The sequence below is a fragment of the Labrus mixtus genome, chromosome 6, assembly GCF_963584025.1.
Source record: "Labrus mixtus chromosome 6, fLabMix1.1, whole genome shotgun sequence".
NCBI lineage: Eukaryota > Metazoa > Chordata > Actinopteri > Labriformes > Labridae > Labrus > Labrus mixtus.
In genome coordinates this window covers 29447975-29460598 of record NC_083617.1, presented here as the reverse complement: position 1 = coordinate 29460598, position 12624 = coordinate 29447975, and the positions used below count along the sequence as shown (strand labels likewise).

Genomic DNA, 12624 nt, shown 5'->3' with positions numbered 1-12624 from the left:
TGCTCAGGAAATTTGTTAATTTGTTAGTTAATTTCCCCATTAACTCCAAAAATACGCTGATCTCCTCTTTCAGCTCCCACACTCGTTGAAACACTTTGCCCAAACTTCACCAGCGGACACGAGAGTGGTACAGTAAGTCCTGATGATCCGCATCAGTTTCCTCCAGGAACATAATAAACTGACGATGCTGAAGTCCCCTTGCTCGTATAAAGTTAACAAGTTTTACAACTGGATTCACGACATGATTAAGCTGCAATACAGACTTACACAGAGATTCCTGATGGATGATGCAGTGAAGGAAAATAACATCCTGGTCAGGGTTTTCCTCTTTCACTTTATCCTGGATTCTTTTCAGCAGACCAACATGTTTTCCAGTTAAATTTGGCGATCCATCCGTTGTGACATTGGCAAGTTTACTCCAAGGTAGCTTCAATCTCTCGATGACAGCAGACACCTGGTTATACAAGTCCTCTCCTCGCGTTTTTCCTTTCAGGGACTCCATGGTCTCCTCCGTTATGTCAAAACTGTCATTAATCCCTCGGATAAAAATGAGGAGCTGAGCAGTGTCTTTTATGTCATTACTTTCATCCAGCGCTAGTGAATATAACTTAAAGGACTCAGCCTTTTTGTTTAATTCGCTGGCTATATCTTCGTCAATCAGTTCCACACGGCGAGTCACAGTCCTGTGTGATGAACTGATTTTTTCAAACTGGCCTTGGCTCTCCGGACACAAGAGACCTGCTGTCTCTACCATGCAGTCTTTTAAAAACTCGCCTTCGGAGAAAGGCTTGCTAGCCTTTGCTAATTTGAATGCCAGCAAAAAACTTGCCTTGGTAGTTGACTCTTGAATCGCAGTTTGTTGGTGAAAAAAATGTTGCTGAGTCTGTAAATTATCCTTCAACCTCTGAGCCGCAGCCGCCGTTCTTGCGGGGACTGCTTGCTAGCGTAGTTAGCATGCTTCGTAGCAAAGTGACGGCTGATACTGTACTTTTTGAAAACTGCGACAGTTTCTTGGCATATCAGGCATACAGCCTTTGACCGGACTTCAGTGAAAAAATATTTAGTTGTCCACTCCGTATTAAACACTCGGCATTCACTGTTCACTTTTCTTTTCTTTGATCCGCTCATTTTTACAGAAGGGCTCATACGGGTTCATAGGGCAAAGCGAAAAAGTGAAGAAGGGAATAATACACCACACTCTGAAGTGCGCCATCTATTGGGGAAACGCGGGCATTACAGGGGAAAACGAACGAGGTTTAATTATAATAAAATTTAATTTAATAATAATATCATTTGGACAAGTTCGGCGGGCTGGATTAAAAAGCCCAACGGGCCGTATATGGCCCGCGGGCCGTAGTTTGCCCATGCCTGGGCTAGACACATGAACCCCAAACTGCTCCCGCTAAGAAGGAGCAGGCATGTGAATGGAATAGTATGTAACAGCCTCTGGCATCAGAGTATAAAAGTGGTGGTAATGAGTTATTATAACATGTAGCGTAAAAGCAGCTTAGATAAGTCAAAACACTAGAGAAGCGCTATACAAGTCCAAGTCTATTTACCTTTTAATTTATTAACCTGTTCCACTGGTTGGTGTAAACCGCAATTGATCAACTGTAAGGCAAAACTTTAGTTTATTTTTTCTCAGGTAACCAGACTGAGCACAAGCTTAATTTCCTGGTCTGATAAATTTGTAAAAGGGAACGATTGATTGGTGTGACAGTTTTGCCAAGTTGGTATGACAAGTGCCCCATACACAAATGTGGTCCTTGATGCTGGTTGCAGGTTTATCTTCTCGCCTTGGCCCTTTTAAGAATGTCTACTTCACTCTCTTTTCTCATCATTTCTTCTCTCTCTTCAGCTGTCCTATCAATACATGCAAAACGGCCCAAAAGACAATTTGATTTGAATAATTTCCTGCTTTCAGGAAAGACGTGTTTTATTTTGAAAAGACCTAATGTAACACCAAGTGCTGGCAGCCCTGATCTGTTTACTGACCACGTGGGACATTTTGGCATTTCAGGTATGCATGTGAAAGGCTCCTGGGAAGGCAGGGATGATTCATCTATAACTAACAACTAACTAACTTGTGTGTTTAGTAGACCTTCATGGTTTTGACAGGATGAAGCCTAACGACACTCTGCGAGCACCTTGCGTCCATGTGGCTTGGCATTAACTCGGGGCAGATATTCAGTTGTTCCAGGCTAGCCGGGAAATGATTCAAGGAATCAAGGGGTGGCTGGGGCTCAGTTGTAGATTTGGTCATATTTCAACTTAAAGGTTAGGGGTTCAATCACATGTCAAAGTGTCCTTGAGCAAGACACCCCAAATTGCTGCCCCTGCATAGCCGCTGGCGTGTGAATCCATGTGAATGGAACAATACTGATGGGCAGTTGGGCACTTTACCTTGCAGCCTCTGCCGTTAGTGGATGAATGTGACATGACAAGAGCACTTTGAGTAGTCAGAAGATAGAAAAGCACTTTCAGTACATTCAGCATTTGCCTTGATTGATTGTGAAGTATATTGACTTTTGATCCATTCTGACTGATATGGGCTTCATTGGGACCATATGTCTGTGTTGTCTTGCTTTCACCACTGACACAGCATAATGAATTATCTCACTGGGCTTATTTTGGTTCACTGGGGAAAAATGGATATGGTTATAACAAATGGGAAAAATGCATCATTTGACCAACTTATCCACTATGGGGGTCAAAATTCCCTTTTAGTGGTACTAACTATAAATCCAATATTTTGAATTCAGACATGTCGACCAGATTGAAGTTAAGAAAATACAAATAACGAACTTTATCAGAGCAATGAAAAACAGAGGGCCCTTTTTCAGGGGATGTTGTGGACCAAGAGATGACACTGTGTTTATGATGCAGACATAAATACTGCATGGAAAAGGAAGTCCTGGCCGGAAGTTGTTTAACGCTAACCTGGCTACACCGAAGAGAAACTTACAGTAAGCCCTGAGATATTGCCATCTACTCCCAGAGGCATATATCGTCATCAGGAGGATAGACGATGATTGCCGATGGGTTCTGAGATTGATGTACACACTGAAACTAATGAAGTTAAAACATCTGGAATATTGTTCCATGATGTTACGTCACAAGTATTACTATTAAAGCCAGTTCTCATATTTTCTCATTTGCTACATCGACCTGTGTTACAGCATATGTGCAACTGTTATACTGCTACAAACTCCAGAATACTTTGTATTAAAATAGTCACTGGAGAGCTTTTTGTCTGAAGCATGTGCACACTTTCCCCCGGGATATTTCATTCCCTATAAGAAAGAGATTCGCCCTTATCTTTTGCAGTCAGGTTGGTCTTTTGCCACATGTGCAAAGAGTTTTTCTTTTATTCTTTACTTGATAATACAAAAAATGGCAAAGAAGATTTTTAGAGGGAATCTAAATTTAGTTCCTGACAGAGTTGGAGTAAAAACTAATTGGACAATCAACAATAGTGTGTTGATAGCAAAATACAAATTCAGAGTATGACTTGATACCACTCATTCAATTCTGAAGATGTGAATGATTCAGCCTGTTGCATGTGTATCCCATTTGGCTGTCTGCAGCCCCATAGGAGTTGATTTAAGTGGTGTTTTTCCAGCTTCTCGGGCACATTTTCTCCTAGGTGAGTGCAGCAGCTCACCAAGTGCTGAGAGCTTTCTGGCCCTCGCCTCTTGCTTCCTTTATTAAAGACGCCTTTCTCTGCCAGCCCAACTTTTTGCCAGCTGAGTCCAGACAATATTGAACCATTTACTGCTAGATTGAAACAAATAGATTTTAATATTGGAGGTGAGACGAGTGTGTGAGAGAAGGCATGAGGGGTTAGAAGAGAAAGACAGGTGTACCACTTCATTGAGAGGAAAGCTGTTTGGCATTCACAATGCCTTATATTCACGGCATATATCACTATTGTACAGCGGAAGCAGCAAAGTAACAGGTTTTACCTTTGTTCCAAGATTGTCTCACTTCATCAGGTGACAATTTTGCATTTTTGTTGTAAATGACAATCCTTTGAAATCAATCCTGAGAATGTTAATAATAGTAGTCAAAGTCATTCTCAGGACTCACAAAAAAGGAAAAAAGGAAGAAGGAAGAATGTGCGACTATTTGAACCAGTAGATCTCGCCCTTGAGCACCAGCATTAAAACCAAAACAAACTGCTGTTTGGCGACACCTCTGCTATTCTGGAGCCGCTGCTCTCCTCGAACGGCACACCTCCAACCCCTCTCCACTCATGTAGGAGTTATCAATAGAATGCACCATAATTAAACACCATGAAGTGCAAGCGGCGGACAAAATTGTTCCTTGCTCGAGCTTCAATTGCCTGTGTTCTGCATTGTTGTGTTAGCATGCTAATGTTAGCACACTTTGGTTAACTATTAGCTTCACATTGCACATAGATTGACACGGAATGAGATTTAAACACACTTAGGTGACATCCAAATAAGCAGTGAGTTGGCTATGTTACTCTTCTTTTCTCTTGTACTTGTCTTATACAGCTTTTTACGCAGGGCCGTCCTGTCCATGTTACCATGATGTAAACACGGGCCGTCAGTACAGCTGGCAGGACTCGGCTTGACACTCATTGTAGACAGTCATGACTCAGAGAGACATTTACAGAGTATATAGGCTATATACTTGATTGCTGCTGTATTTATCTGTAAATATTGCATATTCCTCCTTTAACTGTAGAGTGATGTGAGGAATTGTTGCTCACTTTCCTGTTCCCAGTTTTTTGTTACTTCTCATCAGCCTTTATTAGGTCTGAATTTTCTTGGAAAGAGAAGACAAAAAGAGAGGAAAACACTCCTGGGAGAGATGTCAAACAAAGCTTTGAAGTGTGTCTCCTGTTTTGTCTGTGTCTAGGATTCTTGTTTTTTAAAACAGGAAATGGAACAGACTTACAGTAGATGAGTTTTTGGATGCAGATTCCAGCGTTTCTAGTGTTTCCTCCACATACAACTTAACCAATCTCATACTACATTAAACAGAATATGTATACGGATGTCCTTGGTGTGTTAATGACTTTTGGCTACAGAACAGTGAATTCACTGTATCCCTCTGTTCACTCAGGCTTCTTACTGAAGCACCACACCACTCCTGGGGCCTGGTTTATCCCGTCTGCTTGAAAGAGTTTTGCAGCCTGTTCTGTGTGTGCGTAGCTCACACCTGTTGTGCTATGATGTGTTCATGGTCAGTGGGAGCTGCAGCTTTTACATGAGGGAGAATACCCGATGAGTTATACTGTAGAAGCTAAGCACCATCGCCTTGCGCTGGAGGCTTTTAAGCCATGTGTCATCCAGTAGAATCATCAGTTCTACCAACTGGGATTATCATGTATAGCCTACATACATTTTTATCTCCATTTTCTAGATCCAAACGCCACTAAACCACACTGCTCCTAAGAGATGCCATCCATCCACTATATTGTTTTATGTCAGTACAGCCAGGAGAGAAAAGCCAAGTATCCGAGGATACAGCCAGTCTATGGCTACAGTCCCGGCCAGTGGTGATTCTACAGTCTATTGTGGCCCTGGGAAAAAAATCATTGGGGGGCCCTCCCACGCCCAACCAGTGTTTATCACCACCAGTGTTCCAACGTTTACTCCTCTTCCTGTTTGCTACTCTTTCTTTGGTCTTTGGTTTTCAAAACACCAACGCATGCTATGCTTAGCAGGGCAACGACAGTGAGTGCTGTCAGATGGGGCCCCCTTAGGGAGGTTCCTACTGTCATTGGAAAATGTGAACATTTTGAGCCACTGCTGTGGTGTCAAGTTTGGCATCCCTCGAGGCCCCTCCCACTAGCCTGGGGCTCCAAGCAGTTGACCGTCAGCACCTCTGATCCCTGGCTAGTAGTGTGTGGCTATTCATGTTACAGCTTGAGCACAACATCTGACTGGCATTAAGGGCCACCATATAGAAATATTAATAATTTGTTTAAGCAACTAGCAATTCAGGAGCTGACTATTGAGGATGACAACTATAATCATGAAGCTAGTTGCACATATCCCTATTTGTTGCTATACAAATAGTGAAAGCCTCATTTTCTTTACCTAAAGACACTTGCAGTTTGACAACAGTGCTATAACAAACTTACGCTGTCAGTACATCTTTGTACTTATACATTGCTTGTAACGGAATAATGTTGGTGACCCAGTGCATAAATTCACATTGAATTATGACACTGTGGAAAACAGAGGGAGCGGGAGAGGTACTACGTCCAGTCACACAGAAGGAGCTCCACATACACACACACTGAGGCTTGCACACACACACGGCTATTCTCCCTTGCCGGCTCATTCCCCCATCATGCCTCTGTCCCTGCCTCCTATTGTTTTGTCAAAAATAAGACTATGGACAATATTTAAAAAATAATGTTTATTAAATGTGAATTAACTGTTTATTGTATGTGAGTTAAGAGTTTAAATATTCTGTCTTTTTCATGTTCATGGTGTTCTCTGCACAGTCAGCCTTACTGTGTTTGAGTTTATTATTGCTCACTAGAGGGTGGAACGGCTTGGACCTATCATTCTGCCTCAATGCATTACAAATGGCATGTTAGTCTTCTTCTCAGTATTGACTTCTTCTCAGGCACTCTGTAAGTGCCAAGCGTCTCAGTAAACTGTCATCACCTTTATTTTACTACTGGCTCAATAACTCAGAATGGTAAAAACATACACCTTTTCAATATGTTGTGTACATTTGAACCGGTTTCCAGAGATTGAGCTGTAGAAAATGTGAACAAAGGCGTAGCGTCTAAATCCTACAGCTATATTGGCAGAGTTGGTTCAATAAGGATAATTGCTGGTGAAATTAATTCTCCAGTCGAAGGACATTAAACTATTGCAGAGGAAGAGGGTACAACAAGATGGGACAAAGCCTCAAACCTCGAGCAATTTGTAATGGTGCTCAAATTGACATTTATGTAACTATCAATATATCTTTGTTTTTTTCAGTGCACTTAGTCACATTTTGCTGTAATTGCCAATCCAGCTCTTACACCTCAGCAAAGGTTACAACATTTGTTTACAATATTTTAAGTCGTTTCCTTTAAGTCGAAATACATAAATATGGTGGTTCCATGTCTTACTTGAGTAAGACACAAAGCATTGAATGCAATATTGTAAAATCATGGCACTGCATGGCATCATTAAATCATAAATCTCTGCAGTGCACTGTTATCAGCACCAAATGCACCACGCCAAGCCACACAGACAGAATAACCTGCATTTCACTTTTCCCCTCTATGTTTACGATTCCCAAAGCTTACCTTCCAGATGCAACCCAATCTGACTATGACGTATTTAAACCTAATTAATGACAGATGTGTCTAAAAGTGTGTGAATCTACATACAATGTGTCGGACGTTTTGTATTTGTGCCTCCATAGACATAATAAACTTCTTGTGTTTCGTTCTCTTTTCAGTGGTGTGTCACTTGCCGTGTATAAATGGTGGAAAATGCAGTGCCAGGGACAAGTGTCAGTGCCCTCCCAGCTTTACTGGAAAGTTCTGCCAGATGCCCATTCAGAACGGACACCAGCAGCACCAGCAGACATCAGGGGGCTACAGCCAGACTCAGGTCCACTCCACACACACTCTGCCTCTGACCTACAGCAACGGCCAGACTCCCCGTAAGTGAAAGAAACAACTGGTACAATTAAAGGGCTGAACAAGTGTTTCTGTGACCCAGACAGAAAACAGGGGTGGAAAAAGCAGGGTGGTGACACTATCCTACCCTTTATCAGTGAGCTTTGTTTAAAGAATGTGTGTTTCCACATATGTCATGTAAGTCACACATTTTAAAGATTACATAAAAGGTCACAAAAACGACTTTAAAAAAATGTGAGGGTGGCCGTTCAGCAGTTTGAGTGTTGAGAAAAGGCTTAAATATTTAACCCCTTGTCCTTCCAAGACATCTGTCTACTAGAAAACATAGTATTCTGAGTAGATCATTTAAACTTTTTGAAACACAAAATAAATGAGCATTACTCTCAGTATATGTGTTAGAAATTGTAATCGTCTCCTTAGCTCTGTTTTGTGGATTTTTGCAAAGATTTCCACTGTAGCTGACTGCTTCACTTTGAAATAATTAATTTCAAAGGGCTTAACACTAGTCAAGAGTTGTTCTTTCATGAAGAAGAACAGACCACTGATATTATTGGGTTGTGAAAGGGCTAACAGAGCCCAGAGTACAGTCTGTGGGTGACACCCAGCTTAACATACACAAAGTCAAAATGCAGCATGATCAAATGAGACTCATTGGAAAGCAATCAGAGTCTGGGAAGGATCAAATGCTGACCATTATTTTAATCTTCAACTGCCCCCCTTGTTGGTTGAATCAGTCCATGTCCATGACAGCTCTTTGCCAGGCCCAGACTAAATATTCACACATCACAACACACTAACAAACAGCTGATCTATATTATATTATAATAGTCCCCATCGATTGGCTTTGTATCGGCTTCATATTAGAAATGCTGTTCTCACTAACTAGTGGTCAAACTAGTAACAGGCAGAGAGCTGGAGCTGATGGACCAGAGGTGCTGAGGCCTTAAGCCTTCAATGCAGCTACGTAGCCAGCCTCAAGTGGACACTGGAGGCACTGCAGTATTTTGCAATTCAGCATTAGCTTCACTTTTCTAGACTGCTGGATGCCGCTTGGTTTTGTGCTACTCACAGATTGAAAAAATAAAAATAAATTTTACTCTTCTAGGCTGGCTTAAACACTGATTACATCACTATGACCTCAATCAATTAACCAATCAGTCTTCATTAGTATAGCACCAATTGATAACAAATGTTATCTCATGACACTTTACAAAAAGCAGGTCAAAGACCTTACTCTTTGTTATATAATCTACAGAGACCCAACATTAATCAACCCATCATGAGCTCAGCACTAAGCAACATTTAACAACGTTACAGTGGTAAGAAAAACATCCTTTAAGAGGCAGAAACCTCGAGCAGAACCAGACTCATGATGAACTGCCAAACTGTGTTGGGATTGGAAAGAGGGATAGAGGAAGATGCAGGAAGAAGGATAAGGATATAAAAACAGAGCAACAACAACAATGAATGTCAGTAATAATGGTAAAAGTATGAGCAGTATTAGCAGTAACAGCAACAAGTGTGATACTAGACTGATCAGTGTAATATTAATGTTAGTAACTGTAATGTTGATGAAACAGGGAGGACTGATTATGTTCATTGTAGAGGCTGAAGTTGAGCAGCTCTAAGAGTCACTTTATTATTTATAAAAATGATAATCGATGTAAGGCGGTTGCTCAAGAGAAGCCAACCATTAACCTATTGTTTGCGACCTGTGCACTTCATATATTGCATTGTTTTCCAGTTGAACCCACAGCTTTCTTTCTATGGCGATATTACACTGTAATCATTTTGTGCCATGTGCCTCCAGTTGTCATCCCCAGCTACGTAAACATCCACATCAAACATCCTCCAGAGGCGTCCGTCCAGGTCCACCAGGTGTCTCAACTGGACAACTACCACAACAACAACAACAACGGGCACCAGCTGAAAGGCTCCCAGTCAGGCTCCTCCTCCTCATCATCCACCAGCTACAGCTACCACCACTCAGAGAGCAGCCAGAAGATCCAGCACCACGGCTACAACAGAGTCTATCCCGCCCAGCATGGCTACCAGGTGCCCCAGTACCATCCGGTCACATCCAAGAACACGCTGGGTCGCTGCTTCCAGGAGACTGCAGGGAGTCAGGTACACTGTCATGAGAATGTTAGGTCATTGAAACTGAGGAGCTTTTAAACGGAACGAGAGAGTTTTATGAAACTAACCCTAACCCTAAAAAAATAGAATACAGCCTCATAAGAATTTCAGTGATTGAATGTAAGCATTTTTTGAGTTGATTAATGTTAAAGCAAGCTTAATGGTAAATGGACACCACCGACGAAGCAGCAGGAGCAACTTGTGGTTAAGTGTCTTGCTCAGGGGCACATCGGACATGTAGCAGCAGAAGCTGGGGATCGAGCCCCCGACCTTCCAGTTAGGAGACGACCGACTCCACCAACTGACCCACAGCTGCCCTAAAGCTCCCAGAGGTCTTTTTTTTCAACGTGTGTGGCATACTGGAACTTTTCCTTTGGTCAGACTATCTTGTGCAAAACATAGCTGCCTAAACAGTCTGTATCCATGCAGCCATGCTTGATGCACAACATTGTGTCCTGTCCTGTCCACCACACGCTGTGACTGTATATGTCACTTGAAATATATGTATTCATCAGAGAAATCTCAAAAAGGAGGCAATTGCCTCTACTGTATGTGTCACCTGGTTTATAGTACTGCCCTGCCCTGTGGAGGAGAACAGTTGGTACTGAGTCTATTCATTCAAACGAGAGAGGTGAATATGAGGACAGGTAATGAGCGAAAAGACTCATTTTTGGAACAACATTTCACAAGTGGGATATAAAAAAAAAACAACGAAGAAAACATGTTTCTCTGTACCGTGAAAAATGCTCTAGCATCAATTCCATCTCCAGATCTGGCAACCCACATCTTCAGTCTCTGGTAGTGCTGAACTGTCAGTGCTGCCAGTGACACCTTCCAACAAGATATAGAGACGTTTAAAGGGACTTACATGAGCATGAACAAAAACACATTTTACTTTGTAGAAGAATCCTGCTTCTATTTTAGGTGAAAGATAACGAGACCAGAAGAAACATGAAGTGTATACAATTTATAAGTCCTGACTTAACTAGCAATTCTTGGTTGGTAAAAGTAATTTATTATTACCTCTGTGCAAGTGAGTACAAAGAACAAATATCAAAGAGCTGGTCATTTTAGACCTGTGTAACATGTGAGAGCACAAAGACAAGAAAAGGGCAGTTAAACTGACAAATTCATGGTGCCACAGCCAAAACAACGCAAACAGCCTTGATGTCACTGCAACAACCTCTCTTGGTGGTAGGTTTTGATAGATATTACATCCTGGAGATGACAGCTATAAAATGGGAAACAGATTTATTGTCTTACTGTAAAAATTCACGATGTCGAGTTTAGTTGGAGGCCATAAATGATCACCCACTTCATCACGAGGTCACCTTTTAGCACAGCAGTTAGCCTTAGAGATATGGGACTTTCTTTGAGGGAAGGATGAAGAGCAAAAAGAGTGTTTCTTATCAGCATGTGTGATCAGCTTCATTCCGTCCTCTTCCACCTCTGTGTCATTGTAAAATGTGTGTGTTTCAGTGTGGGAAGGCTCTGCCGGGACTCACCAAACAGGAGCAGTGCTGCGGAACCATCGGGACATCCTGGGGCTTCCACAAATGCCAGAAGTGTCCAAAGACACAATGTAAGTTTAGCTGATTATCTCATATATTGTAAAGTCCTTGTGACTTTAAGGACATGTAAATGGTAAATGAAGTTGAGCTTGTATATTTCTTTTCTAGTCTTCTGACTACTCAAAGTGCTTTCACAGCCCAGGTCACACCTACACATTCACACACTGATGGTAGAGGTTGCTATGTAGTGAGACCATCAGAAGTAACTAATACATTCATTCGCCGCTGACAGATCAGTGGGAGCAATTCAGGGTTAAGGGTCTTGCCCAAGGACACATCGGACATGTTGCTGCAGGAGCTGGGGATCGAACTCTTGACGTTCCGGTAGAGAGACGAAAACTCTACCATCTGAGCCCCTCATGTTCGTTTATATAAACCTCTTTGAAACCTCTGATAAGTCCTCTTACAAGTTCTTTTACAAACAACACTGAAAGACTCTGCAAAATCCATTTTTTAAAGTACTCATCCCTGCCAGCTTCTGATTATTTATGAACTAGGGATGGGAAATTCATCAATTTTCAATTCCAGTTACCACTTTGGCTTCCCACGATCATGAAAACAAAATAATTACTGTCTGCTCATTTGGTCCGTAGGTTTTTTCATGTGTGATAAATGTTTCAAAAGCCGTTTTCACATATGCACTCCGGATAATATCTAGATATTTACAGGGGAGGGGGGGCAGGGGATTTCCTGAGGTAAGACGTGACGTAAATGATGACAATATCCACAAAAGAGAGGAGAACAACATACTGACGAACAGAAAACAGAATGCAGACGTTTAATTACGTGCACAGAGATCGTAGTGGTCGCGAGAAGACACTTTAGACAGTCACTGTATATAAACGTCATTCTCTTTCTATTGGCTTGAGGTGAGCTCGAGTTGAAATCTCCGGAGTATATTCTGCCGTGTTCAGACATCAGCTCACTTGGATTTTCTGTGGATAAAATACTAGGGGTCTGGCCGGATAAACTCCGGGTAAAGTCTGCGTGAAAAATGAATCTGTTTGTGTTCACAGACTTCCGGAGTTTTTCAGGAGATTTCCGTATGTGTGAAAAGGGTTAGTGTTCTTTGTTATATTTTGGCCACAAGAGCACAACGGCATACGGCATAGTATTAGGGCCACTGGAAAAAACAAATGATGGTTGTGATTTTTTTCCCAGAATTTGAAAGAAAAAATTCAGGCTAATTTGAAGCCTTTTGATTCAAAATTCGACACTGTGGCAGCAGGCCACTGTGGGTTTAAGAACAAAGCTGTATCAACTTTCCCTGTAGCTTCATTGCCTGTT

General features: G+C 41.8%; 1 protein-coding gene across 3 annotated transcripts in view; it reads left to right on the top strand.

The window, feature by feature from the left end:
* The window catches only part of ltbp1 (latent transforming growth factor beta binding protein 1), a 126637-nt gene that overhangs the window by 61016 nt on the left and 52997 nt on the right, over window positions 1-12624 (top strand). For all 3 annotated transcript variants that reach the window (XM_061040845.1, XM_061040844.1, XM_061040843.1), the window contains exons 6-8: window positions 7447-7653; window positions 9441-9757; window positions 11246-11348. In XM_061040845.1, the coding sequence (XP_060896828.1) occupies window positions 7447-7653; window positions 9441-9757; window positions 11246-11348 (627 nt within the window). The remainder of the gene's footprint in view (window positions 1-7446; window positions 7654-9440; window positions 9758-11245; window positions 11349-12624) is intronic.